We start from the raw sequence: 26,638 nt of genomic DNA on the forward strand, positions 1-26,638 counted from the left end.
AGAGCAAATCTGTGGTTAGTACAACCTATCATGTTCCCCCTAGGGGCAGGTGGCACTCATAAATAATTTCAGCTTGACAGTCAGGCACACTATTTGATGCTCAGGGATTGAAGTATCACACTTTCCTAATATGCTAGCAGAACATGAGTGTGTGGATCCTTTGAAGTCTCCCTCTAGGTAGAGACTCCAGCTATACAGTGTCCTGCTAGTTCACAGCTCTCGAAGATTAGTTTAAAGGGCCCCGGAAGGAGAACTAGTGAATTGCTTTCATGGCTTGCTACAGCAGCCGCATACCAGTGTTGGCATCCACTCCCTGTTGGAGGGGGCTGGGCCCTGAAGCAGCACTGGCTCTAGGAAGTCATGACTGAATGATCTGAAGAGAAGATGGAAGGACTCAGAGGATGCCTTTGCTGGTTGTAAAACATCTGTAGAAAACCTGGGCCGGCTCCCAGAGCCAATCTTTAAGCGAATGCTAAACTTACTTCTTGAAGAGAATTTCAGTTTAACACTGTATGACTGAGTTAAAACAGATAAAAAGTGCACATGAGATCAGGGACTTCCAACACAGATCCTGTGTACTGCTTTCTTCCCAACACTCATCACAGGAAGTGGCTGATAATATTCTCTCAGTCTTTCCAAATCAACAGGCTTAGATTTTAATGTACTTACTTTGAGAGGGGGGAAAAACAGGGAATTTCAGCATCAGAGCTTTCATCCTTCATTGTTCAGTAGCGTCTGTAACCCTTTTCTAAGTATGGGTAGGACACCTCATTACATACAATGAAAAAGCTGGAGGACTGAAGGCAGGCCTGGTGGCATTCTCCAGGCATCATGTCAGTCCAAAATCCCCTCCCAGAATTTTAAATAACTCTAGGAAAGCTGTCTCTAACTGAATACCACTAATTGTCCCCAAAGGATGAATCTACAGTGGGTAGCAGACAGGACAGAGAATTTATACCTTAAGACATTTAAAATCTGTGGCATGGGCCACCAAACAAAAATATTTGCTTCATAAAATGGAACAGTTTCTTTGAAACGTTCCTTAAAGAGAAGCTGGCAGACAATGATACAGATGCACATTTTATTTTGAGGATAAGGGGAGGATCATTTAGTGGGGAGATGGGAGAAGAGTAAAGAAACTGCTTTTAAAAAAATTATCTTGTGTGGCGCCCAGCACACCCAATGCTCATTAAAGGCTTTTTAAAAGCAGAGTACATAAACCCTTGGCTTCAAGCTGCCAGATAGTACCAAACCCAAATGGGGAATGGTTTGTATATAATGAAATACTGTTTGTTTTTTTCAGTCGCTATCACACTGAATTCTAGAGATGCATCTGTCATCTTTACTGCAGAAACATCTGGCAAACCAAAATACAACCAATCAAATTTGCTTTGTAAACCACTGCTAACTACTTCTTGATAATGCCTCTCATTGCCTCTTAACCTTTGTGTCGATTCATTCATTATTCAGACATTTGTTGGCTTGTAGGTAGATTTTGATTGTGGTATTGTAGCCAAATTTTTATTTTTTTAATTTTTTATTAGGTATTTTCTTTATTTACATTTCAAATGCTATCCAGAAACTTCCCTATATTCTCCCCCTGCCCCTGCTCCCCTACCCACCCACTCCCACTTCTTGGCCCTGGCATTCCCCTGTACTGGGGCATATAAAGTTTGCAAGACCAAGGGGCCTCTCTTCCCAATGATGGCCGAATAGGTCATCTTCTGTGTAGCCGAATTTTAAACTACAAGCAGCAAGACTTACCAAGTAATTGATGACATAGAATCGGTCATATTCTCTGTTTTTTGGATTGATCCTACGATGCTGCTTTTTTCTCATGTGATCTTTAAGGGTGTTTTTGTCTCTGAAGGTCTTTTCACAGTACAAACACTGTAAACTAAAGGAAACATACATATACTTCTAAACATATCCCTTGGACAATTGTTGCAGAACCCTATTTTAATTTTACATTTATTTGTGTTAAACAAAATAAATGAGGTTAATATGGTTTCTCGGTGAATCCCCGTCCCTTTACCCACTTGGTTTTGTAGAAAGCATGGTACGGTATGGTTTGCTTTGTAATGGTCTAAATTGGCCAACTTGATGTTTAGTTCAAACTGTGGCAAAGACTGTTCTGTTTCTAGACTGTACAAGCAATGTGACCAGGCTCCGTCTGTTCCCTGCCACAATGGTTGGCACCCCTTGGGATGATATGCCAATATAAACCCCGCCTTCCCGAAGTTGTGACCTACCAGGTATCGGGTCACAGCAATGAGAAAAGTACAGAATATTGATGATGAGTATTTTTTTTTTATGATATAACACAGTCAATGTTTGTCATAAAACATGCATTTAAATGCAATAATTTCAAAACTCACTAGAAGGCAATATAATCTAGATAAAAGCTATATAATACCAAAAAAGGGTAAACTTCCACAGTATAAGAAATGAGTAACTTTCATTTAATTCTAAATTAAATTAATTTATTAAAATAACTTTTAAAAATTCAGAAGTGTCTAATATTAAATTAGGTTTAGGCTATATTTTGCCAGAGAATACCTACTTGTCCAGTTTCTTTTGTAATGTGCATAGGAATTCAGTGCAATTTACAATGTTGTCTGGCAAACCAATGTTGAAAGCATGCTCTTTGGCCATGTGGTTCAACAGAACAGATCTGTGAAGGAATATGAACAATTTCTATTTTTATAAATAATATAGGAGCAAATCAGGCTAGGATTAACAATAACCAATCAGAGGATAAACAAGTACTAGATACAGACATACACACTTGAGCCTTGCTAAAATGACTATGCTAAACAATATGCAAACCCACATGCTTGTTTTCTAATATTGGAAGGGCTAGACACTGTAGGAGCATCAGGTCCTATTCTTCTCGGTTGTTTTTGTTTTTTGAGAAAAGGTTTCTCTGTGTAGCTTTGGCTGTCCTGGAACTCACTCTGTAGACCAGGCTGACCTTAAACTCAGATCTGTTTACCACTGCCTGGTAGGGGATGGGGGAAGGGCCCCACTCTTTCATCTAGTAAATACATGATGCTGCCTCTGCTTTTCCAACTCACTATGGAAATGATGCTTAATTTTAGGCACTAACTTTACTGGGATAAGGAATAGTAGAGAACAAGGAAAGCATTTGGCATGTGTGGTGGTGAGGGTGCTTTCACAGGAATGTTGGGCATCTGAAAGTATAGGACGTGAAATGAACTCCCCTGATTCTGAGCCCTGGGAATCTGCATGGAGCATGTCTGCCTCTAACGTTTACAAAGTCCACCTTGGGAGGGCTTGGCCTCCAGTATGGATAAGGCAACTCTACCTCTAAATCTCCTATGTATTATTCCCTTATCACACATGGCAGTTCTGTTCTCTGGAAAAATTTGACAAATACAATGGAGAAGAGGCAAATGGTTAATATCAAGATGGCCTTTTCTGTGACATGAGATCATGGGCATTCACCTAGGACAGTATCACATGGAGATTATGTACCTACTGTTAGTAGATGTTACATACAAGGGTCATGACAGCCTGGAAGCCCAATTATCAGCTTGTAGACTATCTTATGCTCAAAAGGAAACTTATTTCTACATTATAATTTACTTTTATGGGTAAACTATAATGATGTATACATTTCTTATCATATGATATTTTGATATATAGATATTGTAGAGTGCTTACATTATATCTGCTCTAACATGGGTCACTCAAACTTCTTTCTTTAGCTTTTTGTGGCACTAGCTAATGTCACTCTATTGGGCAACACCAACATACCAAACCTCTTACTGCTATTTACCTATGATGCCCATGCACCAATTGACTCTGCCTTTTCCACTATTCTTCCTAGGCACTAGAAGTCACCACTCTATTATCAACTATTATGACCTCGATTTTTTTCAGATTCCACATATGAGTGAGATCATGAGATACCTGTGTTCCTGTGCAAGGCACATTTCACTTGGTAGCATGCCTCCCAGGTTCTATCCCTGTTGATGTGATTCAACTATTTTACAGAGTTGAGTAGCATGTTATGTAATATATGTATTACATGAAAATCTTAATTTCTACTACTTAGATAGCAAAGAAGCATATATATATGTAATATCTCCTAATAAGACTTTTTCATAAATAAAAGTGAGAGTTTTAGGGGATGTAGGAATATGTATATCACTCTTAGACTGCACGTAGATGCTGCATAAGATGTATATTTTAGATACCTTTGATTCCTTCGAAGTGTTTTTGAATTTGTTTTTCATAAAAATAAAGCAACCTTCTCTCCATGAATGTATGCTACCTTTTCAGGTTCATGATATAGTGGGCACATTTATTAATCTGTGGTTAATAAGCTGTCTTATTCTTTAATTGCTTAATGATAACTCAAAACTTCAACTCAAGTACTTGTTGGGGACTTTACATTGTTGGTCAGACGTTCAGAGTTTTCCCAGGACATCCTACACCTTGGTTGCAGGGAAGAACCTATGCTGTGGAAGACTCCAGGGAGAAAGAGACTTGGAACTTCTCACAGCAACCAAGGTGGACGGACGGATGGACGGCAATGGTATGATTCAGAAAGCAGGAAACTTCCTATACCACAAGCCCACACTAGAGCAGGACAGAGACCTGAGGGTCCGAGGAGAGTGCCAAAACACAGCTGGACATGCCTTGGGTTTTTGTTTGTAGGAGGAGATGCAGTTACCAACCCTTCCTAGCTTGAGTCAGAAGTAACAGCTGGCTTAAGCACAGACGAGTTGGCAGCTTTTCTGCTACCCCAAGCTATGCATCCAAGATCTCTGGTTGTTACCAATTACATTGAATGTACTAATGGGAGCCTCGCCCCTCAACTTCTGCAGATCAAAGGCCTGTAGAATAAGGTTTGAAAACCAAGAGATGGGATCTAAACCAGGTTCAAGGAATGTGTGAGATAAGAGATATCCCAATCTTTGTGAAGAGTGGCTTCTGGAGTCTAAGAGAGGTGACTCAAGGGGTGTTGGGGCAGCACTGCTCTTAGGACCTGTGTATAGATAGGTTCCACTGGGCCAAGCCCCATGAAATCCTGACTCTAAGCTTTTTCCTAAAAGTACCAGGCCTGAGTCAGATCTACCCAGGGTGTTTACATACGAGCTTAGAAACAGACACAGATCCAACAATTGGCCGAAGAGTTGCTAGGGTACCAGAATGCCCCCCATGGGTCTAGCCTTTGCTGTTGACTTTGAACATGTTGTTGATGTTGGCATCAGGACATCCCAAACCTATGACATCACATAGGCGACAGCGCGACCTGTGACCTGCAGACCAGTTGCCAAAACAACAGGCACCATATTTCCAGCATCCGCTTGGCTCACCTCCCACCTTTACCTGTGTTACGTCATTTTCCATATAAATGAGAGGGCCTCTTCCTCACTCTCTCCCCCTCTCCTCCCTCTGCCACTACCTTGTCTCTCCCTTCCAATAAAACCTCTTCTACGTGGAACTGTCTCGGCCTCGTGTGCTGCTGAGAAGCGACCTGCCATTCTAACACATCGGTTGAGGATTAATCTTCCTCTAATTTTCTGGGGGCCTGCCAGACAGGTATCTAGGTTTTGAAAGAGAGGCGTTGAAGGTTAGCACTCAGTAAGAGCTCTACTCTGTATACTCAGAAAGCTCAAAGATTTTCCTGCCTTGCCACCCTGATATCTTCCCAAGGTTTTCATGCCCATTTTAGACTCAGAGGGGGAGGGTGTCGAACAGATGCAGAGACAGCCTGAAGAGAGCTTATGCTGATGCCAGTCTCTACATGGCCCCAGGGTCTGTTCTGGTGGCCAGATTGGTACCCTTCTAGTTTTGATTAGGTTGCCTAGAAGTGGCCCAACTTGACCAGGACTTCCTGGGGCTTCCATTCTTGACATCCAGTCACCGAAGGGAGACAACAGATAGACAGAGCTATCAAGAAGGGGCTTCACTCTCCATTACTAGAATGGTTAACTGAGTCACCTTGCCTGGTTAAGGAAGGAGTACGTAACTAGTAAGACATTATTTGTGAGTATATTTGTGAGGATGCTTTTGGAAGAGACTGGTCCGTAAATAAGAATGACTTATAAAGACAAGTATCCTCACCAAAACAAGCAGGTATAGCCCAATCCATTAAGGATTTGGAGAGTGAGACATGTTGTTTGTTAATAAAGACTTGGGAGCCAGATGCTGTGGTGAAAGCTTAGAAAGGCAGAAAAAGCACCCAGCTTACCTCTCTCCTTAATGTCTCTAAAGGAAGAGCATGTTCTCCTTCTCCATGCCGCCTCAACACCCACTCAAACTGTGTGCCCCTCCCTTCTACTTCCTGTGCATCTCTATCTGCCCTCCTGACTTCCTCTCCATGGTTCCCCCCCCCCCATTCATTCCCTATCAACTGGTTGGTTGCACTACCTCTTGACCTATGGTTTATCTAATCCTGTTTACAATAAACAGAAAACTCTTGGATTAAAAGTGTGCATTAGGGCCGAACCACACCACAACTAGAAATGGGTCTTTCTAGTAAATAACACAATCTTGGGGTTAGTGTGATCAAATATACTGCAAAAGAGATGAACATCTATTTATCTTCCCTTGTCCTTAGGACCCTGAGACATCACTACCAGTGGTCCTTGGGGTGTCCATGTCTTCAGATTGCGACTAAATTTGCCATTAGTTTTCTTGGCTCCTCAGATTGCAAAAAGGTGTATCTGTGAACTTTCATCCTCCTAATTCTATGAGGCACAACTCCTGTTGACATTCTTTTATAAGTTCTATTGGTACCTAAATGGTTTAATAGCTAATTCAAGATTGGGTGATTCAACCTATGACTCTGAGAAGGCCAGGGTGGGCTGGGACTGTCTGCACTTATGCTTCTAGCCACAGCTAGCTGGCAAGGGCCGGGCAGCCTCTGCAGTCTGGCAGAAGAGGGTACCTTCTGCTTTAGCTCCAGATTCTCAAGTTTTTAAAGACCAGCCAAGATGATTCACTAAAATTGTTAACTTAAATTAGTTTCACATCAATTTAGACTTAATTTCCAGGAAATTAAATGCACAGCAATTTTAACTAGTATTTCAACTTCTTACCTTCTTTATAATGTTAATTTTATCATTAATCACAGAGTTTTACTTCAAATTAGAAGCTATGGAGAAACTTCTGGTTTTCATAATTATTATATTTTCCCATATTCACAATGGTCCTTAAAGGCATGTAATAATTATGAATATATAATTAAATCATTCTAGTTAGGAATGAAGTTTTACTTAAAATATTACTTCAAACATTTTTTTCTTCTCAGTTTTTTTTTTGCCCTATACACTTTAGAAACAGTTTTGTTTTTTTTAATGCCTCCTTCTCCTGGGTCTCACCATCTGTCCTGGTTTCACATTGGAAGTTGTCAGATCTTTCTTTCCAGATCTGCGGTTTGGACAAATAGGATTAAGTTAATAGTACGGTTGTGCGAGAGGCCCCCACAGAATCATGATGGGCCAAGCTCTGTGCTGCTGCCCCTCCCCGACACAGGCTCGCACAAAACAACTTAGTTCTATCCGCGTAGGAATTCACAGTAATTCAAAGTGCTTGTTTGAGAAAAAGGGCTCAGCGTCAGCAGGAGTTGTAAGCTTCGTGATGTCTTAATCTGCCTTCTCCATCTCCCTCGCTGCTGATGGTCTCTAGCTTTCATACCAGCAGCCTCACAGCCACTGGAGGGAGTGGCATGGGAGTGGACATCCCTAGAGTCTGTCACGACTGACCCTGCCTGGCAGGAGCTATCCACGCTCTCCTCACAAAGCTGACTTTTATTCGAATCAAATCTCATGCCCTGAGCATTTGTCCCAAATAGTCAAAGACTTTTTCTGTTTTTAAGATATCACAGTTGCTTGAGGAAAGCATCGTTTGTGGCAAATACTGGACTTGATAACCATCTAAGACAATCTGGGAGTAAGGCATCTTATGAAGCCTTTGAGAAGTTACGGCATCTGAGGGAGTAGAAGACCATACTCAAGTGTAAGGCTATATGAATACCCACAAAAGACCCAAGATGGTCACAGAATGCAGGCCGAGATGAGTTGTGATCTGATGTAACATTGAGGTTTGCTTCAACCCAAGTAGAAAACCCTTTAATACAGAGTTGATATATTGGTCCACAGTGCTGAGGATAGAATGTTATGGAATGGCAAACCTGTTTCCATGAAATTCCTCGCTGCAAAACATGCACACTCCATGAAAGCTTGTATCATTTCGCTCTTGCTGTTGCTGATCCAGAACTTCTTTCTGTAAATTATAAAAGGACTTATGAGTTTATCTTTAATATCTGTAGTTAGTCACCGAGCAATGCTAGTCTAGATGAGAGTATAAGGGTACAAAGGTCATGCAGGAAAGTTGCTCATACTTCTGATTTCTTTGTTCTTGTCTGGGCATTGAAACGCTCCGAGGGAGTCTCACTGGTCCACGAATAAGCAGTATGTGGCCAACAGAAAACCAACTCAATGGTATTCTTGGAAGTATTTTGTCTCACATTGCTTTGTCTGAACCTTTTTTTTTTTTTTTTGTTTTGAAACCATATAGGTCTTTTGCTTGTGCATTATGACTTCTGACTTTACTTCTCTAGGTTTTCTCTCCTTGTGTGACTTTGTGTATCCAGGCATCTCTAGGTGTTTCATGTGCTTTTTCACTCCTTTTCACCTTGCTTATTTTGTTTTAATCTGATTTGTTTTTATTTTATCATATTATTAGTTTTTTTAGATGCTTGCTTATATTTTAATGAAAGAGAAACTGTGTGCATTTGGGTGAGTTGTGAACTGGGGAGGATCTGAGAGTTGAGGGAGGGGAAGTCGTAATCAGAATAAATTGTATGAAAGGCATTTAGTGTCAGTAAAGAAAAGAAACCCTAAGTCTGCACGCAACAGTACACCGTGGGAGTCACATGGCAACGGATGCAACTCTGAGCCAATGAGGGAAGATCTTCCTGAACCTTCTGTTGGCTGTGTCAGTCATTTCCTGTCCTTGCTTCCCATCAAACCAGAATCTGCTACCTGGTTCTTGGATTGCTCTTATCCTTAAATCTCTATTCAGTTTGTAATCTAGTTCTGTTAATTTCCCCACTATCTCTAATAATATTACCCTGAGTTCAGATTTTGTTGAATTATTATGAAATTACTATAAATAAGTATAAGAGTTACCATGATTGCAATCCTTGCATATAGTTCCATCAAAGGGAGAAAACTATTTACTAAACGTGCTATTATGTACAATTATCGTGTTGAGCTGCAACTGAAATGGTTTTATAATGTTCTGCTAGGTTCTGCTCTAATCATGGCAGCCCTATTCAGTGTCTCTCTGGGAGGTCAGTATTCTCCTTGGCTTCTCTCTTTTACAAATCATTACATGTTCATCAAGATCCAGTGTGATTCCTGCAAACGCTCATTAAAAAAAAAAAAATCAACATTTTAACACACATTTCTCAAGCCTGTGACAATACTAATCCTGATTTTTTTAAGAGAAAAATCTTACTTAGCATAACATTATCTTCATTTTGATTCAAATATGAGGGATTTTATGAGTCAGTACCCTAGTGATACTAAGCCTTAACAGTTTTTTCACTGACCAGAATTAAGTTGTTAGTGGAATCTTAATTACACAACCAAAAAGTAACTAAAGTAATATGGCTAACCTCATTTACAGGATAGTAAATTAGAGGCAGCATTGGATAAAAAATAGAGGAAGAATGTGCCTGGTTAGTAAAGTGTCCAAACCAGGCTATTCTCTAATACTTTGGTTCCAGAACAATCTATATAACAGTCTACATAACTGATAATTATTTTCAAGTTTAGTACACTCACTCTCCTTTTGTCCCAAATCTCTTGTTCCTCTTTATAGTTCTGATCCCTTTTCAAAGTTTTCCCAGTGTGTATTTATTGTACAAAATAATGAGCTTCAACGTGATGTTTGCCTACTTGTATGCAACATACTTTGATCATATTCATCCTTCTAGGTACACTCTTTCCACTTTCCTAACAAACTTTCGTTCTTCCTCACCCTCTCTGTTCCCCAGACAGGGCCTACCCATGTGTGCCTTATGTTTTTCCAGTTGGCCTTTAACTCCTGGGCTCAACTGATCCTTCTACATTAGAATCTCGAGTAGCGAGATCTATAGATGAATACTGCCATGCTTGGCTTTGCCTAGATTCTTTGTAAAATCCCTTTTAAAGAGGTGGAGAGACAGGTCAGGGGATAAAAGCACAAATTGCTCTTCCAGAAGATCTGAGATTTATTTCCTGAACCCACACAGGGAGGCTCAAAAGCTTCTGTAACTCTAGCTCTACAGGCTCCAATGCCCCTGGCCTCCGAGAGCACTTACATGCATGTATGTGCATGCACACATATACAACCAAACCAAAGCAAAACCATCTTCCAAAAGACTACCCATGTTCATGGACTGGCTATCAGTGTGGAAACGGCTAGAATACCAAAAGCAATCTACAAGTTCAATAGAACTCCTATCAAACTTCCAATGATAATGTTCATTGATCTACAAAAAACAATCCTACAATTCACATGTAAGTACAAAATAGTTAAAGTAAACTTTAGCAGAAAGAGAAAGAACCACCACAATATCTGATCTCAGATGACACTGTAGGCTGTAGTGACAAAACCTCTGTGATACTGGCACAGAGACAGGCATGTGGTCCATAGAATGGAATCGAGGACCCAGAAATAAAACTCACAGTTATAGTCACCTAATTTTGAACAACCTATCAAAAAACAGATATTGGAGAACATATTTAAAAATGGTGCTGGGGAAACCAAATTTCATGCACAAGAATGAACTAGATTTATACAAATTATAATCGGCTCAATGTGGATCAAATTCTTAATGTAGCACCCAAAACCGTTGAGCTGCAAGGGGAAAATGGCAGAGATGAGCACTTCCGAAAGGATACCAGTCACACACAAAATAATGGCAAGAATTAACAATCAGGACGGCGCAAGATGTAACAAAGCTTCCGGTCAGCGAGAGAAAGCCTCACCGGAGTAAAAAGAACAATCCTTACCAGTTAATCAACAGTCAGGGGATTAGTAACTCCGATATGTAAAGACAGCGAAAAGCAGACATCAAACCTTCAAATCATCCAACTAATAATGAGCTGAACAGACCGAGCAAGTAAAATGAGATAATCAGCTAACAATATCTGAAATTTGTCCACTACATTTAGTCATCGGGGAAATGCAGATTCTGACATTCTATCTCCTCCTGGTCAGAGAAGCCAGCAACAAGAGAACAAATGTCAACAAGTAATGGTGAAGGTGCATTGCTGGTGGACTGTAACCTTGTGTGGCCTGCATGGAAGTAATGTGAAGGGTTAAAAATGGAATTACCATGGGACTGAGTCATGCCATGCTAGGTTATACAGCCAAAGTCAACAGGCCCCTGAGATCTCTGGACATCTATGCTTATGGATACACTGCTAATAACAGCCAGGAAATGAAGCCAGTCTGTGTGTCTATCAAAAGAGGAAGGGATCTAGAAAACAAGGTATTCAACAAGAAGAAGTTTTATTCTGCTATAAACAAAAAGGAAATCATGACATTTTTGAGAAAATGGCTGAAACTGAAGATCATTATGTTAAATAAAATAAACAATATTTTCTAAAAAAAAAAGTACTGAATTTTTTTCTCATATGTGGAAACCCCAATTTAAACTCGTGTGTGTGTGTGTGTGTGTGTGTGTGTTATTAAACTACAAAAAGCATAAGAGGGAGGAAGTTCTTTTTTTGTTTTTGAGACAAGGTTTCTCTGTGTAGCTCTCGATATCCTAGAATTTGATAAACTTGAACTTACAGAGATCCACCTTCCTTTGCCTCCTGAGTACTGGAATTAAAGTCATGGGAGAAATTCTTAAAAGAAAGAGGACAGAGGGAGAGATAGAAGGTAATGGAATCCTGTTGCAAGAAAGCAGAATGGGGTACCTTTTAAGAGAGAAAGGTAGTGATGGGGGGATGGGGAGATGAGTTTGGAAGCAAGGGAGAAAGGGAAAGGGCAGCTGGAACAAAGTTTAATAGTACAACGATGCTTATGTATGAGAATTTCATAATGAGCTATTCGTTCCAATATTAACTTAAATATTTTTTAAAAAGTTCTTCCTAGATATTAAGATGTTTTCTATTCTACCCTTGCAATGCGTTCGTTTCTCACTTTTATATCAATGCAAGGAAGGGTCTCAGAATTGGGAGCAATAGACAAGGGCATGCAGTTTTTTGTAAAGAGATTCTCCGTCCTTGTATTCTTCTCATACCAAGCTCTTGTGATTCCAATAGTGTGAACTGCACTTTTGTGGCTATTTTCTTAATGTTTCTCCATTAATACAATCAGTCTTCTTCCTTCCTCCCTCTCTCTCCCTCCCTTCCTTCCTCCTCCTTCTTAATTGTATGGGTTTAATTAATTCTTTGGCAGCTTTATGTATGAGTGATGCTCTGTTGACCCTCATCATCACGGGCTCTCATTTCTTCCCACTTTTTGTCAAGATTCCTTCGGCCTCTTTCCCACATTTTGTGTCATTTTCTTCTGTGATTCACTGAATTTAATCAGAATGATTTGTGTTATCACTGGTTTGGAACTATTCATTGGAGCCTGGTGACCTCATTGTTGGATATACAACGGCTAACAATGACTGTGCCTTGCCTAGAATCCATCAGTCGCTGGTAATTCAAAAGGGAGGGGCAGAGTCCCATTAGCCTCTCCCTGATCCCTGACTGGCTGTTGATGGGCCCAGTCTTTTGCAGGTCCATTGTAAGGAACCAGCTGTGATGGTAGTACTATGCCCTAAAGGTAGCATTTTGTGGTTCACTCCTCTGTTTTCTAGGTCCTACATTTTTTTCCTGCTCCTTCTGTGACTTTTCCCTGAGCTGGAGACAGGGTGTTGTAGCTGACATGTTTAGGACTGACCACTAAACAGTGAAGTCAGCAGTCAGAGTCTTGCATTCACAACCCTCCATTGAAAGAAGAGATTTCTCTGATTAAGGGTGAGAGAATAGCATTTGTCTACTGCTACTGTAGATTAAACAACAGTAAGCAAGTTTTCCCTTAGGGCCCAAGATTTCTCCAACCAGAGATTTTTGGCCAGGTTTATAGTACCAGGTTTATCTCCTTGGAGTGGGCCTCAAATCCAATCCGAGAGATGGTGGTTATCTTCATAACAGTTGTGCCATTTCTACACCAGCAGGCATATTTTACTTCACAGGTGGGCACTGTTTATAGTTTGTATGGGTCAGAATTTGGTAAGGCAGCGGATGCGTCTTTTCTCTCTAAGCAGCTGGCTCTGCACCCTGGTATCATGAAAGCAGCCAGCAAGGAGGAAACCTCCACTCAGTGCCAGCTTGATTTTAATATACTTTACAACCAAGGCATGCAGGGTCTTCAAGTTATCTTGCTAGATAACTAGCAAGAGTTATCTAGTTCTGACAGGCAACCAAGAAGAACAGAGCCTGTACTATTTTGCAGGTCCTGGGGCCTCCCTCACTAACAATTCATGAGGGTGTATCTCATATCTGGCACTGGAATTTTTGTTTGGTAACATCCAGCTATATATTTTAACTTTTTATTGATTTTTTTTTGTGTGTGTGTATGTGAGTTGCACATCATGCACCCAATTCCACTCATCTCCCGTCCCTTTCTATCTGCCCTCTGCCCTCATAACCTCTGCCCCACCCCCAAACCAAACCCAGCCAAACCAAACCAAAGCACCCATACAAGCCTCACTGAAATGAGTCAGATGGGAGACTTGCAGCAGTTGAAGCTAGAGCATGCTAATACAATAGGAATATTAAAACCTAAAACAATTATGTCTCCCTCTAGATGTAACTAGAAAAGGACTAGTAATTATTCTATGTAAGTTCACTCCCTAGATCATTGGAATTTAAGTCTGGTATGCAAAGGTTTAATTATGCACAGGATGGTTTTGTAGATGACCTTCCATGTTTTCCTCTGCATTCTGAATACTAGATGTGATTTGACTTGCTTTCAATGTGGAGGCCTGGCTAGAAACAATTACTTTTGTACTGTATTGTAACGAAAATTTATTTGACTCTCAGGATCTCGTTCCACTACAAAAGAGGAAGCTGTGGTGCTCATCTTATCTGCATTTACTCTCTTCTACAGCCTTCTGCGCTCACCTCCTCGGTACAGAGCGTCTCTTCTCTGTATCCAATATCCAGTTATACCCAATTTTAATTTACACTACTCTGTTAGACCCTTAGCTTGTCCTCTGAGCCTGGAACTAAACTACTGGACTTTCCTAGCTGAGCTAAGGAAACAGAGGTCATCACATTCCAAGAATGTAACTAGGTCAAGTATGTTTGGCATCCAAGAGTGGGCAGCACCTGGCTGGTGTCTGTCTTTGATGTGGTGTGTTAGTCACTGCCTCTTGGTGAGAATATCTCGCCTCTTAAGGTGTGGGTTCTTTTCAATCAACTGAGATTATCTGTTATCAGATGGATGATTTATAGACTTTCTCTATACATTTATTTAAAATATGATTATCTGATGCTGGGAGATTAGGAGGGAGGGAGATAAAAAGAGATGGAAGGAAGGAAGGAGAAGCTAAAATGTACTGGAAATGGTATTTAATAGTAGGCTGTAAATATAGAAGGAATATGAGGAGAACTTGAATGTAATAAACCCTAACAAGTATATGATTGGCACCTAGTTTGCTACTAAACAACATTCCCAACACTTGATTCTAATTTAAGATCTTCAAAGCTTTCCCTCACATTGTTTCTTTATGTAACTCTATTACAGATAAACCTGAAGGGCTCTAGCAGGCCTGAGCACAGCATAGGTGGCAGGGACAGCTTTTGTCTTTTATCCTTCTCCATTTCCCACTACCTTGTTAAACTCTTAGGTTACATTCCTAAAGCTAGCTACCAAGGTCCATTTCTTTATTTGGCCATTTTCTCTTCTTGAGGCTGACTACCAAGGCCCAGCTACCAAAGTACTAAAGTCTAGCAATCAAAAGCCCTCTTTTGTCTACTCTAACTAGCATGCCCAATCAAAATTAACCAACTCACCCTAATGTGGGATTTCTCCTTTCCCTTTATAAACTGCCATTTGCCTATGGGCCATATCTGTCTCATCTCTATTCAGAGGAAGTCCTTTGTCCCTTCAGGGCAAATACCCCTGCCCCTTCTCCCTTGTCCCTTCTCTTCTCCCTTGTCCTCTATCTTCTGTCTTTGACCCTTACTCCTTGTCCTTTTTGCTGAGAAGTTGGTTTTGGTGTGTTCTGGGCTGTCCTTCCTTTCAAAAGCAAAAACAAACAAACAAACAAACAAATAAAAAACCATACTGCAATTTGTCTAGCAATTAAACTAGCAGGTCTCAAGGTCTCATTTTGATTTCTTTTACTAGCAAAGGGCCTGGAGAAACAGCTTCATCTGTGCCTAGAGGGAGTTCTCTGTCCCCTGCCTCACAACAGCCCACATGGTTCCTCTCTATGGTGAGTGGAATGGCAAGCCAATGGCCACCTAGTTCTGTATTCTTTCGCTTCTCTGATTAACTAATGTACAATGTTGATTGGATATAACTCTTTTCTATGGATCAGTTTCTGTTGATCTCTAAAAATCCCATGAAAACAGTCTATTGATAATTAAAGTGACCATCCTAGACCACTTGCATGATCCTTCCCTTTTTTGCCAGTCAAACTGAACAGTCCTCCACACTGCTTCTCCAGGGAACTGTACTGACAGTCATTACCGACGGAAAATGAACTTTTATACACTGTGTACAGAATTTCTTATAGAACATTTCCAAAAACTATGTGAAAAATGAAATTGTACCCTGGTTGCAACTATATATGCATTACCAGTTTGCATGCTCTCCTGAAAATCAAAATGGGATTCTCAAAGGATTTATGATACTGAGTTTCTGTTACTAAAACAGGGCTTGTGCATACTGTGTATAATTTATGATGTGAAGTTCTCAGAACAATCCCACATCTGTGATACAGTGCCTACAATGCTGATTAACCACAGCTTTGTGACTGTGGAGAGCTAAAATGCATCAGTGGTAACATATTTGCCTAACACACACAAGGCTCCATTTCTAGCACCATGATGTGAAAATCACAGGAAACCCCAGCACCTATGTTTAAAGATCCCACAAAGCCAATTGATTAGAACTCCCGTGATTGTAGTGGGCTGACATTGCAGGCCTCGAGCCAAATGATCTTGTGTTATTTTTAGGCCCCGTAAGAACCACTAATTGCCTACTTCTGTGTCGAATCTAACACCATTTTAACTACCAGGTAAAACCCTTTGTGATATATTAACAGACTCCTAGCTCCCATCAACCCAAACACTAAGATTGCTGACAGACAGCACCTACAACCTATGACAGGGACTCACTCCTTGGTTTGGCTGTAACCCACCTACCAGTTTCCACTAATGTATTTCAAAAAAAAAAAAAATTGCCTTGACTTATGACTTTCTTTTGATCCGTAACTATAAAACATTTCATGAATTCATTTGCATGCGGAATGTGGGGTTTTGTTTTGGGGGGGGGCAATCTGAATCTGGGTTCCTGGGCCACAGTCACTCAGCTCTGGCTCTAGAATAAACTATTCTTATTTCCTTTGAGGTTAAAGTTGTGTTTGGTGCAGATAATGTAAATTAGAGAGCTCACAGCAAGTTGATAATTGTTTCAAGATAAGCACTTACTGTGTAGAAAACTATTCTAAGAAAAGGAATTGATCGTTGGTTATGATTTTTAAAGTCCTAAACTTTCTTTTTTATTCCCTTCAAACATGTCATAATAGATAATTTACAAAGTCTAAAGAGATACACAGAGAATTTTAGATTGCTTCGGGGGTAGGTATCTACTTAACATTACTGGTTTTTAATTTTTACTTTAACATACCATTTTAATACATATGTGTCTTAAATGCATAAAAATACATCCTTGAGACAGCTTTTTGAGCAAACAGGAGGTACATGTCAAGATGAGGAAATGAAACGGAGTGATAACCACCAATTCTATTCATTAAGGAAGCTGAATTTATTGGTACAAAATGATTGTTTATTATTCATCTTTATTAGTTAAATTTGTTTTATTTTTTTTAAACTTTTAAAAATTGAATTGGGGCTGTAGTTTACTGGTAGAATGCTTTCCTAATATCTAGAGGCATTGGATTTGATCCCAGCGCATGGAAAAAAAAAAAAAAACCCTCAATAATGGTATCAAGGTTTGTCTGCATCTGCTCTACAAGGCTTTACTCTTGGGAATGCTGAACTGAAAAGGCAAGTCTCCCTATTTCTTAAGATAAAAAACACCAAACAAGATACATTCTTTTGTTCAGATAGTACCTATATGTAAAATAAAACACATAACTGTTTAAACCACAATGCTATTTGTCTATAATAGTTTTGATTGTCTACTGCCATCAAGTTAGTAAATTAAGAAGACAGTTGCTCTTAGGTGGGCTTTGCTGACATGGGTATGCCACGCTGCATGACTTACTAAGTGAGGATCTAGTTACTATAAGCAGCTCTCTCTTACCTTTGTGACTACTTCGTCTTTGTTACTCTCTTGTCCCTAATTTTGTTATCATACAATAATTCTTTTCAAGAGAGAAGTTGAAACAATACCACAATGAAATCCTGTACTTAGAGTCTGTTAGCTATGGACATTTGCCATCCACCCTTCCCCAATTCTACACATAACCGGCATTCTTATGAATTATATTTTCTGGCTGAATTATTTAAAAATAACTTTCAGGCATCACAGCACTTCCTTTGTATATGATTCAAAGTGTCTCCTGTTAAAAAGTAAGGGCAGGGCTGGTGAGATGGCTCAGTGGGCAAGAGCACCTGACTGCTCTTCCGAAGGTCCGGAGTTCAAATCCCAGCAACCACACGGTGGCTCACAACTATCCATAACAAGACCTGATGCCCTATTCTGGAGTGTCTGAAAACAACTACAGTATACTTACATATAATAAATAAATCTTTAAAAAAAAAAAGACTAAAAAAAAAAAAAGTAAGGGCAGTCTCCTAAACACAACCACAAAACCCTCACTATTAGTCCTCAGAAGATAAAGACACTTGAAGTAGTGTTTAGGTAATAGGCAGGTTCTTCAACCATCTCAGTGGTTATTTAAATATTCCTCACTAAGTCTAAACCATCCTAGGTCCATGCATTTCATTTGGCTGTTAGATGCCCTTCAGTTCTGAAACCACAAAGTAATTCAATCACCAGGATCTGTTCTGTTACCCAGAAAAGGGATAATTTTCTGAGGTGGACAAAGAGCCTGGGCCATTTGGGCTATCAGGAAATGTCTATTTTCTTCCCCCTTACATCGTCCTTCTCTTTATACAGCTTAGCAGCTGATATAATTAGTTGTAGCATATGTTTAGAGTCATTTATGAACAAAGAGATAACATCAGGAGTCAATCCACAGTGAGTATCAAACAGAAGCGCAAATCAAAGCTCATTAGCTTTGCAGTTTTATTTTTCTAAGACATTTCATGCTGGGCTATATATTAGGCTTTATTTGTGGGCTGGCAGAGTGGAGAGATAAAGTGAATGTCACAGATGTTATATATTTGAATTTCTCTAAGCAGTTCGTGTAAAAGAGTTGAGATTTTCATTATAAAATTGGCTTGGATAAGAACCATAGTGGTAAGAATACCAGATCAGCTCGTGCACTGGGCAATGAGTCATAGTAACAAGCTGGATGTTTGTCTCAGAGGTGCAGGTTGACAGAGGGGCCAGTGCATGGTCTTTCATCTTTATTCATAAGCTGGGAACGTAGGGAACTTTAATAAAGCTGCAGGTGCAGAGTCACAGGGGATTGACACGGAGGTAGAAAAGGAAAGTGGGAGTTAGGGTAGAAACTGTAAGAATAAAAATCAGTCAATGTAGGGAAGAAGCATTTAGAAACCATTTTAGCAGAAGGAAACAAAACAGAGCCCTGATGTTTTATTGGAAGAATCCACAGAAAATGGCTGTATTAACAAACGAAATCAAAACAAGGCCAACAGCACAGAAGAATCTGCTAGCTTGTCTTGGTCAGGGAACCATAGGCTGACTCTCTAGCACAGACCACCTTCCTAGCACAATGATGGCAGTGGCCCACGGGGCCCACAGGGAGGCAACAAGGACCTTCTATTCCTTTTGCTTTCCATTCCTAGAACCAGGAATCACCTACAAGGTGCTTGGTTCTTTAATGCCTTCACCTAATCTAATAGTGTTTTGGGTTGGCATAAGATATGAAAGCATAGGTTTGAGATAGAAGAACAAGAAAAGTAGGTGAGTGGGTACATACATCAAAAATAAAAATAAAAATAAAAATAACACACACCCTCTCTAATAGGTGGCTCCACATTTGGTTGTTAGCTTTCTTAGAAAAGGGAAACAAACAGAATTTGATTGGTCGTTGTCCTCTGTTCTTAGAGGTAATTTATAAACACTTTGAATTTCCCCTGGCTGAGTTACTCTTTTACTCAGTGGGCCCTCTGATTACAGTTGATTACTTATGGTAAACAGATGACTCAGGATGATGGCTGGCTGGCTAAGCCAGAAAATCCAACTGTGTGATTAGTGGATTGGGCATCTGAGCCACATGACTCTTGGGTGTGGTCAGTGATTTAATCAATCATTGTACTCTGACCAATCCTTGAGGAAGATTTCCATACAGTAGTCACATACACAGATAAATGTACTGGGAGGATAACACCTCTCACGTGATAGTGAGAGCTCTGAAGTAGGGTGGGCAGTGCATCATCCATCAGTCAGGGTGAGCACTTGTCTCATTTCTGCTAGGATGAGGGAAGCCTGGAGAGAGTCTCTTCAAGTCAGGAAAACAAAACAAAACAACCAACCACAAACAAAAAACTATCCAACCTAACCTAACCCAACCCAACCCAACCCAACCCAACCCAACCCAACCCAACCCAACCCAACCAATTGAAACCAAAAAAATCTGACTTGTTTTGAGTCCAAGAAACAGACTCCATAACCAAGTAGATACACTGAACTGCAAAGGTGATGGATGAGTCTGTCCTAGGAGAGAAGAACAGGGGACCACTACTTCTTTGGCCACACATGGGAGTAAAAGGATATGGCAGAAACTGTAATGAATTCTTGTTTTTGTTTTTGTTTTAAAGTAGCTTAATTGCTATCTATTTTCATAAATGTGAGGTATTTCAAAGTGCTGTAAGGCGCCACACTAAATATATACATCTTGAAGAAATTCAGAACTTTGATATTTTACTCAGTTCTATGCACCAAACATGAACAAATACAGTAACAAGGAAGAAAGAGGCTAGGAAAAAAGGATTCTCTATATCTATCTATCTATCTATCTATCTATCTATCTATCTATCTATCTATCTATCTATCTATAAAATTCTTTTAAAAGTTTCTTAGTTCAAAAAGTGATTAAAGTAATATCTACTCAAAACTTCCATAACTAATTTTCATATGAAAATATAAGTATCAAATTTAGTTATAGTATACAGGCCATGTAGGAATTAAGACAGTACATAACAGATTAGCAATATATTTGTATACAATATATGTTCCTCAAACACTGAGGTATTCTTACAGTACTTAGGTGTAAACATTTAGTCTAACACTGGCTGCAAGAGCCACCCAAGACTTACACAGAAGGTGGTGTTTATACAAGTGCTCCCAGGGCATCAAATGGCAAACCCTCTTCTGTGGCATTTGCTAGAACTTAAGCACCATTGTAAAAAAAATAGGAAAGGCTCTTTGTGGAAACTTGGACCAGAACAAGGTGACTTTACAGTCTCCTGAGGCTCCCAACTGTCCTGAATGTCCATGGATGTTACCAGGTGGGACTCCTAGACAGAGCAGTGTCACTCTTCCACATGTTTGCCTAAGTACTCTCTAAGAACTGGTGGTGTGGAAAGGAGATGTGAAGAAGCCTTCTTCTAGTAACACGGCCCCAATCTAGTTGGCTTCCTGACACCATTCTCTGGCATCTAAAGCAGAAACTCTAAGCTATTAGGAGAAAGACAAAACCAATACAGAACATGGGTCTGCTACTGCTCAGGCAGTGGAGAAGACTACAGAGGCATGAGCTACTTTTCTTAGTTCCTCCTCTAAAAGGTCCTGGAACACACAATGTTTGGTGGTGTAGGAGCCACATACAACACAGGCTGGAAAGAACTAATCTGTAGTTTGGCAAAACAACTTTGGTTATTAGAATGTTCAAGAAATGTAGCAGAAGATGGTCTAGTCGACTATCATTGGGAAGAGAGGCCCCTTGGTCTAGCAAACTCTACATGCCCCAATACAGGGGAATGCCAGGGCCAAGAAGTGGTAGTAAGTGGGTTAGGGAGCAGGGTGCGGGGAGGGTATAGGGGAATTTTGGGATAGCATGTGAAATGTAAATGAAGAAAATATCTAATAAAAAAAGGAGAAAAAATTAATTCTGTTCAAGAAAATTTCATTTTGAATGTTCAAGAAAATTATACATATGTTATTTGTTTTAAATTATTCTATTATTTAAAAATTGTATTTTTAAAATACTTCTAAATGAGGGCCTTTTCTTTTCAAAGGTAGAAAATCAGTCTGCCCACTGCATGGTTGACGGCTGAGTCTAAGAGGCAGCGGTGGGGTAGGGTGTACTGACTCCTCTAGCATGTCCACGGATCAGAGCAGGTCCGGATGGCATCTTCTTTGTGTTTATATCAGGACTAGCAAAAGAGCCACAAGAGAAAGGCGGGTTCCCAGCACCCACATGGAAGCTCACAACCATCTGTAAGTCCAGTTCGAGGGCTCCAATGTCACCTGATAGTCTTCATGAGCATCACACATGCATGTGGTACACATGACTACATGACAAGTGACACTCACACACATACAATAAAAACAAATGCATCAGAAAAATAACAACAAGAACAAAAAAAAAAGGAATGCAAGGCTTTTCTTAAATATTCAGCCATTAATAAAAGTTCAGAAGAGAGGACTGGTGAGATGGCTCAGCCAGTAAAGGGGCTTTCCATCAAGCCTGAAGACCCTAGTTCAATTCCTGGGACCCACATGGTGGAAGGAGGAAACAACTTCCAAAAGTTACCCTCTGACTTCCACAAATGAGCACAATGCATGCCTCATCCCAGTAAATACGTGAATGTAAAACACATGCATGCAGTCCAGGATAGAAAACACTGTGGAAGTGCTCTGAAAGGCCATGCACTGAAGGCTTACTCCCCAAATGGTGGTGCTATTCTGGCAAGTGCTAGAAACTTCAGGTGTTGGGATTTTCTGGAGAAGCAGGCTCCCAGGGGATAGGCACTTGATGCTATGTTGAACCTGGCCCCTTCCTGTATCTTGAGGTGAACAGCCTCCTCCTCCTCCATTCCAATCCACCGCCATGACAGTCAACCTTGTCTCAGGCCCAGCTGCAGCCAAAAGGCCACAAACTGACTGATAGCTTTGACTCTGTGAGCCAAAATTAGATTTTCCTCATTTGAATTTTTCTCTCAGGTATTTGGTCATAGCGATGACCAAGCTAAATAAAAAGTCAAAATATTCACTCATTAGACACCTGAATAATTAACTGAAAACCTGTCTTAAGGAATGGAGAGAGCTAACCTCGCTGATACTGTTGAGAGGGACCGAGACACTAGCTCGAACCCATTCCCCATCTCCCTTCTCTCATTACACAATGAATACATGGACTAGAATAGAAGATTAGCTGCTAGGTTTTTGATGAAAATGGTTGCTTTGGATGACTGAATAGAATAAAATAAATGCCACTTACTGAGGAAAACAATTCCTGAGGTTAATCAAAAGTTTCTTGTCAGAGCATTGCAGCCTATGACTTCTATTTGGCCATAATGTTGACTCTACAATAAGTTTCCTTACCCAGCAAGAATTTGCAATCAATTAATCAATCAATATGATTATAAGTGCCCACTTTCCACAACATTATGCTGGTACTGAAAGTTAATTCTTGTGGAAGGCCCCTTCTTCCTATTCATTTCAGTGAACTGCCTGAATCAGTCTACACCTTTGTCTTCCTGAAGCATGTATGCATGTCTGCCTGCAGTGCTGTTTTAGACACTTGTCTTGGATAGCATTTTCTCCCAAATCTCCCTCTTCAGAGAAGCTATGCAATTCTGGACAGCAGTACGGCAAGTGGGACAAACAGTAGCATGGAGTTCAGAAGAGCCTGGAATGTGTGGGCAGCAGATACACCCAGGATGGCTGGAGTGCACCAGGCAAACAGACTGGTTGCCACATGGTGAGGGAGCATAAGAGGCAAGTCCCAGATGCTCCGAGGTCCTCATGGGATAGATCTGAACAGGTGAACATTGTTATATAGACTATTGAAACTGGCTTCCAATCGACTCAAAGTGAGGTAGGCTAACAACATCAGCCCCTCCCGTTCTTTCTGCCATTTCTGAGCATCTCACTAGTCAAAACTTATCTTTTCTTATCACAGTCCTTATGTGCAACATCACTGTGCAGGGATCAGAAATGCACAGTAAATTTCACTAATTTAGGTTTAAAGGTGGATGGATCATGAATCAGTTGTGTGCTGGCACAAGGCAGCAGCTGCTCTTGGAGTGGCGTTTACCTGTAGTTTATCTAAGTGTTTTAGAAGTCTTCTAAAAAGGCTAGAAAACTACAGCTCCATTCTCACAAAAGAATTCCTTTCAAGTGTCAAAAGTGCTAAATGGTACTAGGAAAGGATGATCTGTAAGATTTTAATGATTTGAGCAACATTTCTCATAAAGGTATTTAATATACCTAAAGCACAGCAAGATGGAAATGACTACCAAACAGAGATGAGCAATGGGATCATATGCTTTCCTAAAAAGTAATAAAGCTCGCCTTTCTCAGCATTTTAGGACAGAAGTGGAAAAACACCTTTGTCACAAAATCAAAGCATCTTAATAAACAAGACCATTCATGTCAGCAAAGAAAGTTAAACAAAGAATGCAGAGAAATTACCTCCTTTCCGCCTCTTCCCCAAATCAGGGCTAGGGAGTAAGCCTTTATATTTCCACACATGTAAGGCAAGCACTGTACCACTGAGATATGCCCACACTCTTTGAAGGAAAACTTAGCTAGATGGTATTTTACTCCCCCAAGTCCACGAGATTTGATCTGACTAATATTTCACCTTCTTAGAGGCATCAGTTCCTCCCACCCTTTCCGAAGCTGCAGTGATAGAGTCAATAACCATCTGCTTACTACAGAGTACGGCAAAGCTTACAGGAGAGTGCGGAAGGGACAACAGGCAGAATATCTTAAAAAGTAGACTAGATCCAGGTGTGATGCACAGCTATAATCCCAGTACAAGACAGGCGAGGGAAGGGGACTTGTGAGCTCAATGAGGTCTACAGTAAGGTGTCTTATCCCTGCCTGCCAAGCAAAGAAGTAAAATGGAAAAAAAAAAAAATTAAACACTCACAAGAAACATCATCATCCCCAAAAGGTAGGCGTATAGGATAATATAAAAGTAGAAGTTAAAGATATGAGAAAGTTAAAAAGTCACCATTCTGTCTTTAATAAACATAAACAATCTAGCATAGGTAAGAAGGGAGGAAATTTAAAAACTGAATAGGTAGCTTAGACAGACTGTAAAATACCCATCTTTTTGACCGCAGATGCAAGGGAGCTATGAGCAGAACCTGTCTCATGACAGTGCTATGTGCTTGAGATGGGAATCTGGCCAACCACCGGCTCAGCCACAGCCTCACGTTTCTCTATTGCATAGAGAAGCTCTGTCAACAGTCAAATGTTAAAAGAAAATATAAGAAGCTTAGGTCCAAGGGAATAAAATTCCTACTACTGCTGACCCAAGAAAATAATAAATCAGATTTTCTTTGAAAATTTCCAATGAAAACACATCTTTATTTCTTTACATATGATGTTATGTTCTTTTCTAACAAATAGCAATGTAAGGATGAGAGCACACTTTAGGAGTGGGGACCAGACTTGGTAAGAGGGTCCTGGAGCAGTTGCAAAGTGCGTGATGCTTGGGCTTAGAAAATGGCTCAGGTTGCTTCCCTTCCTATTGGTTCACTAAGAGCCACGACTGCCCACATTCCCCTAACACCTCTGACCTTGTCTGTCCATCAAATTAGCAACAATAATATTGCCTTCCTGAGTCCATACAGTGAATGTACATCCGAAAATGACTTTTAAATTTTAGGCATCAGAAGAACAAGTTTAAAATGGTAAACTTCAGGATGCAGATGAGCATTTTTCAGGCTCTGGTTACGTTTACCAATGAACTCATAAATAAATCAAAGGTTAAAATCATCCAATGGCCATTCATGTTAGTTAACTCAACCTCTGCTGAACTATTAATAACCAGGTTCTATTCACCAGACAATGCCACCTTGGGCTTACTTAGGGAACATTTATTCCAAATGCAGTTCTGAAACTTACAATGTACTACAAAACCAGGCATCATGTAAGAAAGCGATAGAAATGTATTTATATTAAATTTTTAAAGATTTATTTATTTATTTATTATGTGCAAGTACACTGTAGCTGTTTTCAGACACACCAGAAGAGGGCATCTGATTTCATTACAGATGGTTGTGAGCCACCATATGGTTGCTGGGATTTGAACTCAGAACTTTCAGAAGAGCAGTCAGTGCTCTTAACTGCTGAGCCATCTCTCCAGCCCTGTATTTATATTTTAATTTAAAGTGATTGATATACAATAATATTATCTTGTAATAAAAAAAATCTCCAAAATCCATAAAGGTGGCATGGGAAGAAAAAAAGTCTTGGTGGGAGACATGTAATTTCATTTTGCTGCTTTATTCTGGAGTGAAGTGAGATATGTGAAATAGAATTAAAACCAAAACACACCTTCTCTCTAGAGGATCAAATTGCTATGCAGGTTAAAAATTTCATAAATTATCTATAGTTGTCATAAACACTGTCACAAGCTGTCATTTATAACAGCGATTAGAAAAACCCTTCCCTGAGCTGGAGAGATGGCTCAGCTGTTAAAGTCAAGGTTCACAACCAAAGGTGTAAGGAAAGCTCTTCCCTGCAGCTAGTGGACATTCCCCTCTTCCTGACAGAGTGAAGCTAGGTCCTTGTACTGGGAGCTTATGGATGCCCCATATTTTCTCCTGTAGGCTAATAGATAGGAGGTTTGTTTTTTACCTTTAAGTGAAACAATATGACCCAGTGATTCTGCACATATGCTTTGGCCCTTTTCTATGCCTTTTTAAAATTCAGGCATACTTGATTGTATGACTTTATGGAACTAGTAAGTCAACATGTTCAGGTTTACAGAAGTGACTGACAGTCCTAACCCTTCAGAACCTTCTGAGCCATCAAGGAAGGCAGATGTTTGTTTTGTTTGTTTTCTCTGTGTAGTCCTGGCTATCCCCAAACTCACTCTGTAGGCCAGGTAGGCCTAGAACTCAGAGATCTATCTGCTTCTGCCCCCAAATGCTGGGGACCAAAGTCATGTCCTACCACGCCTGGCCACAAGAAAGCAGACTTTCAAGAAACTAACTGTAACTGAAAAGGTAAATAAAATAGCATGCTACTAAAACTTAGAAGAGGTTGTCATTTCAACAGATGACAGCAAAGGCAAACATTTAACTGGGCCTAACTTATACCTTCAGACGTTTAGTCCATTATTATCATG

The 26,638-nt window shown here is 40.1% G+C and overlaps 1 protein-coding gene across 2 annotated transcripts in view; it reads right to left on the bottom strand.

The window, feature by feature from the left end:
* The window catches only part of Znf277 (zinc finger protein 277), a 111,521-nt gene that overhangs the window by 11,968 nt on the left and 72,915 nt on the right, over positions 1 to 26,638 (bottom strand). Inside the window, exons 5-7 of one of the 2 annotated variants that reach the window (XM_021202137.1) lie at positions 8,171 to 8,262; positions 2,564 to 2,674; positions 1,765 to 1,897 (exon numbers count right to left, since the gene is read on the bottom strand). In XM_021202137.1, the coding sequence (XP_021057796.1) occupies positions 1,765 to 1,897; positions 2,564 to 2,674; positions 8,171 to 8,262 (336 nt within the window). The remainder of the gene's footprint in view (positions 1 to 1,764; positions 1,898 to 2,563; positions 2,675 to 8,170; positions 8,263 to 26,638) is intronic. The other variant, XM_029541186.1, reaches the window with a different exon arrangement.

This window comes from Mus pahari, chromosome 7 (genome assembly GCF_900095145.1).
Source record: "Mus pahari chromosome 7, PAHARI_EIJ_v1.1, whole genome shotgun sequence".
Lineage (NCBI taxonomy): Eukaryota > Metazoa > Chordata > Mammalia > Rodentia > Muridae > Mus > Mus pahari.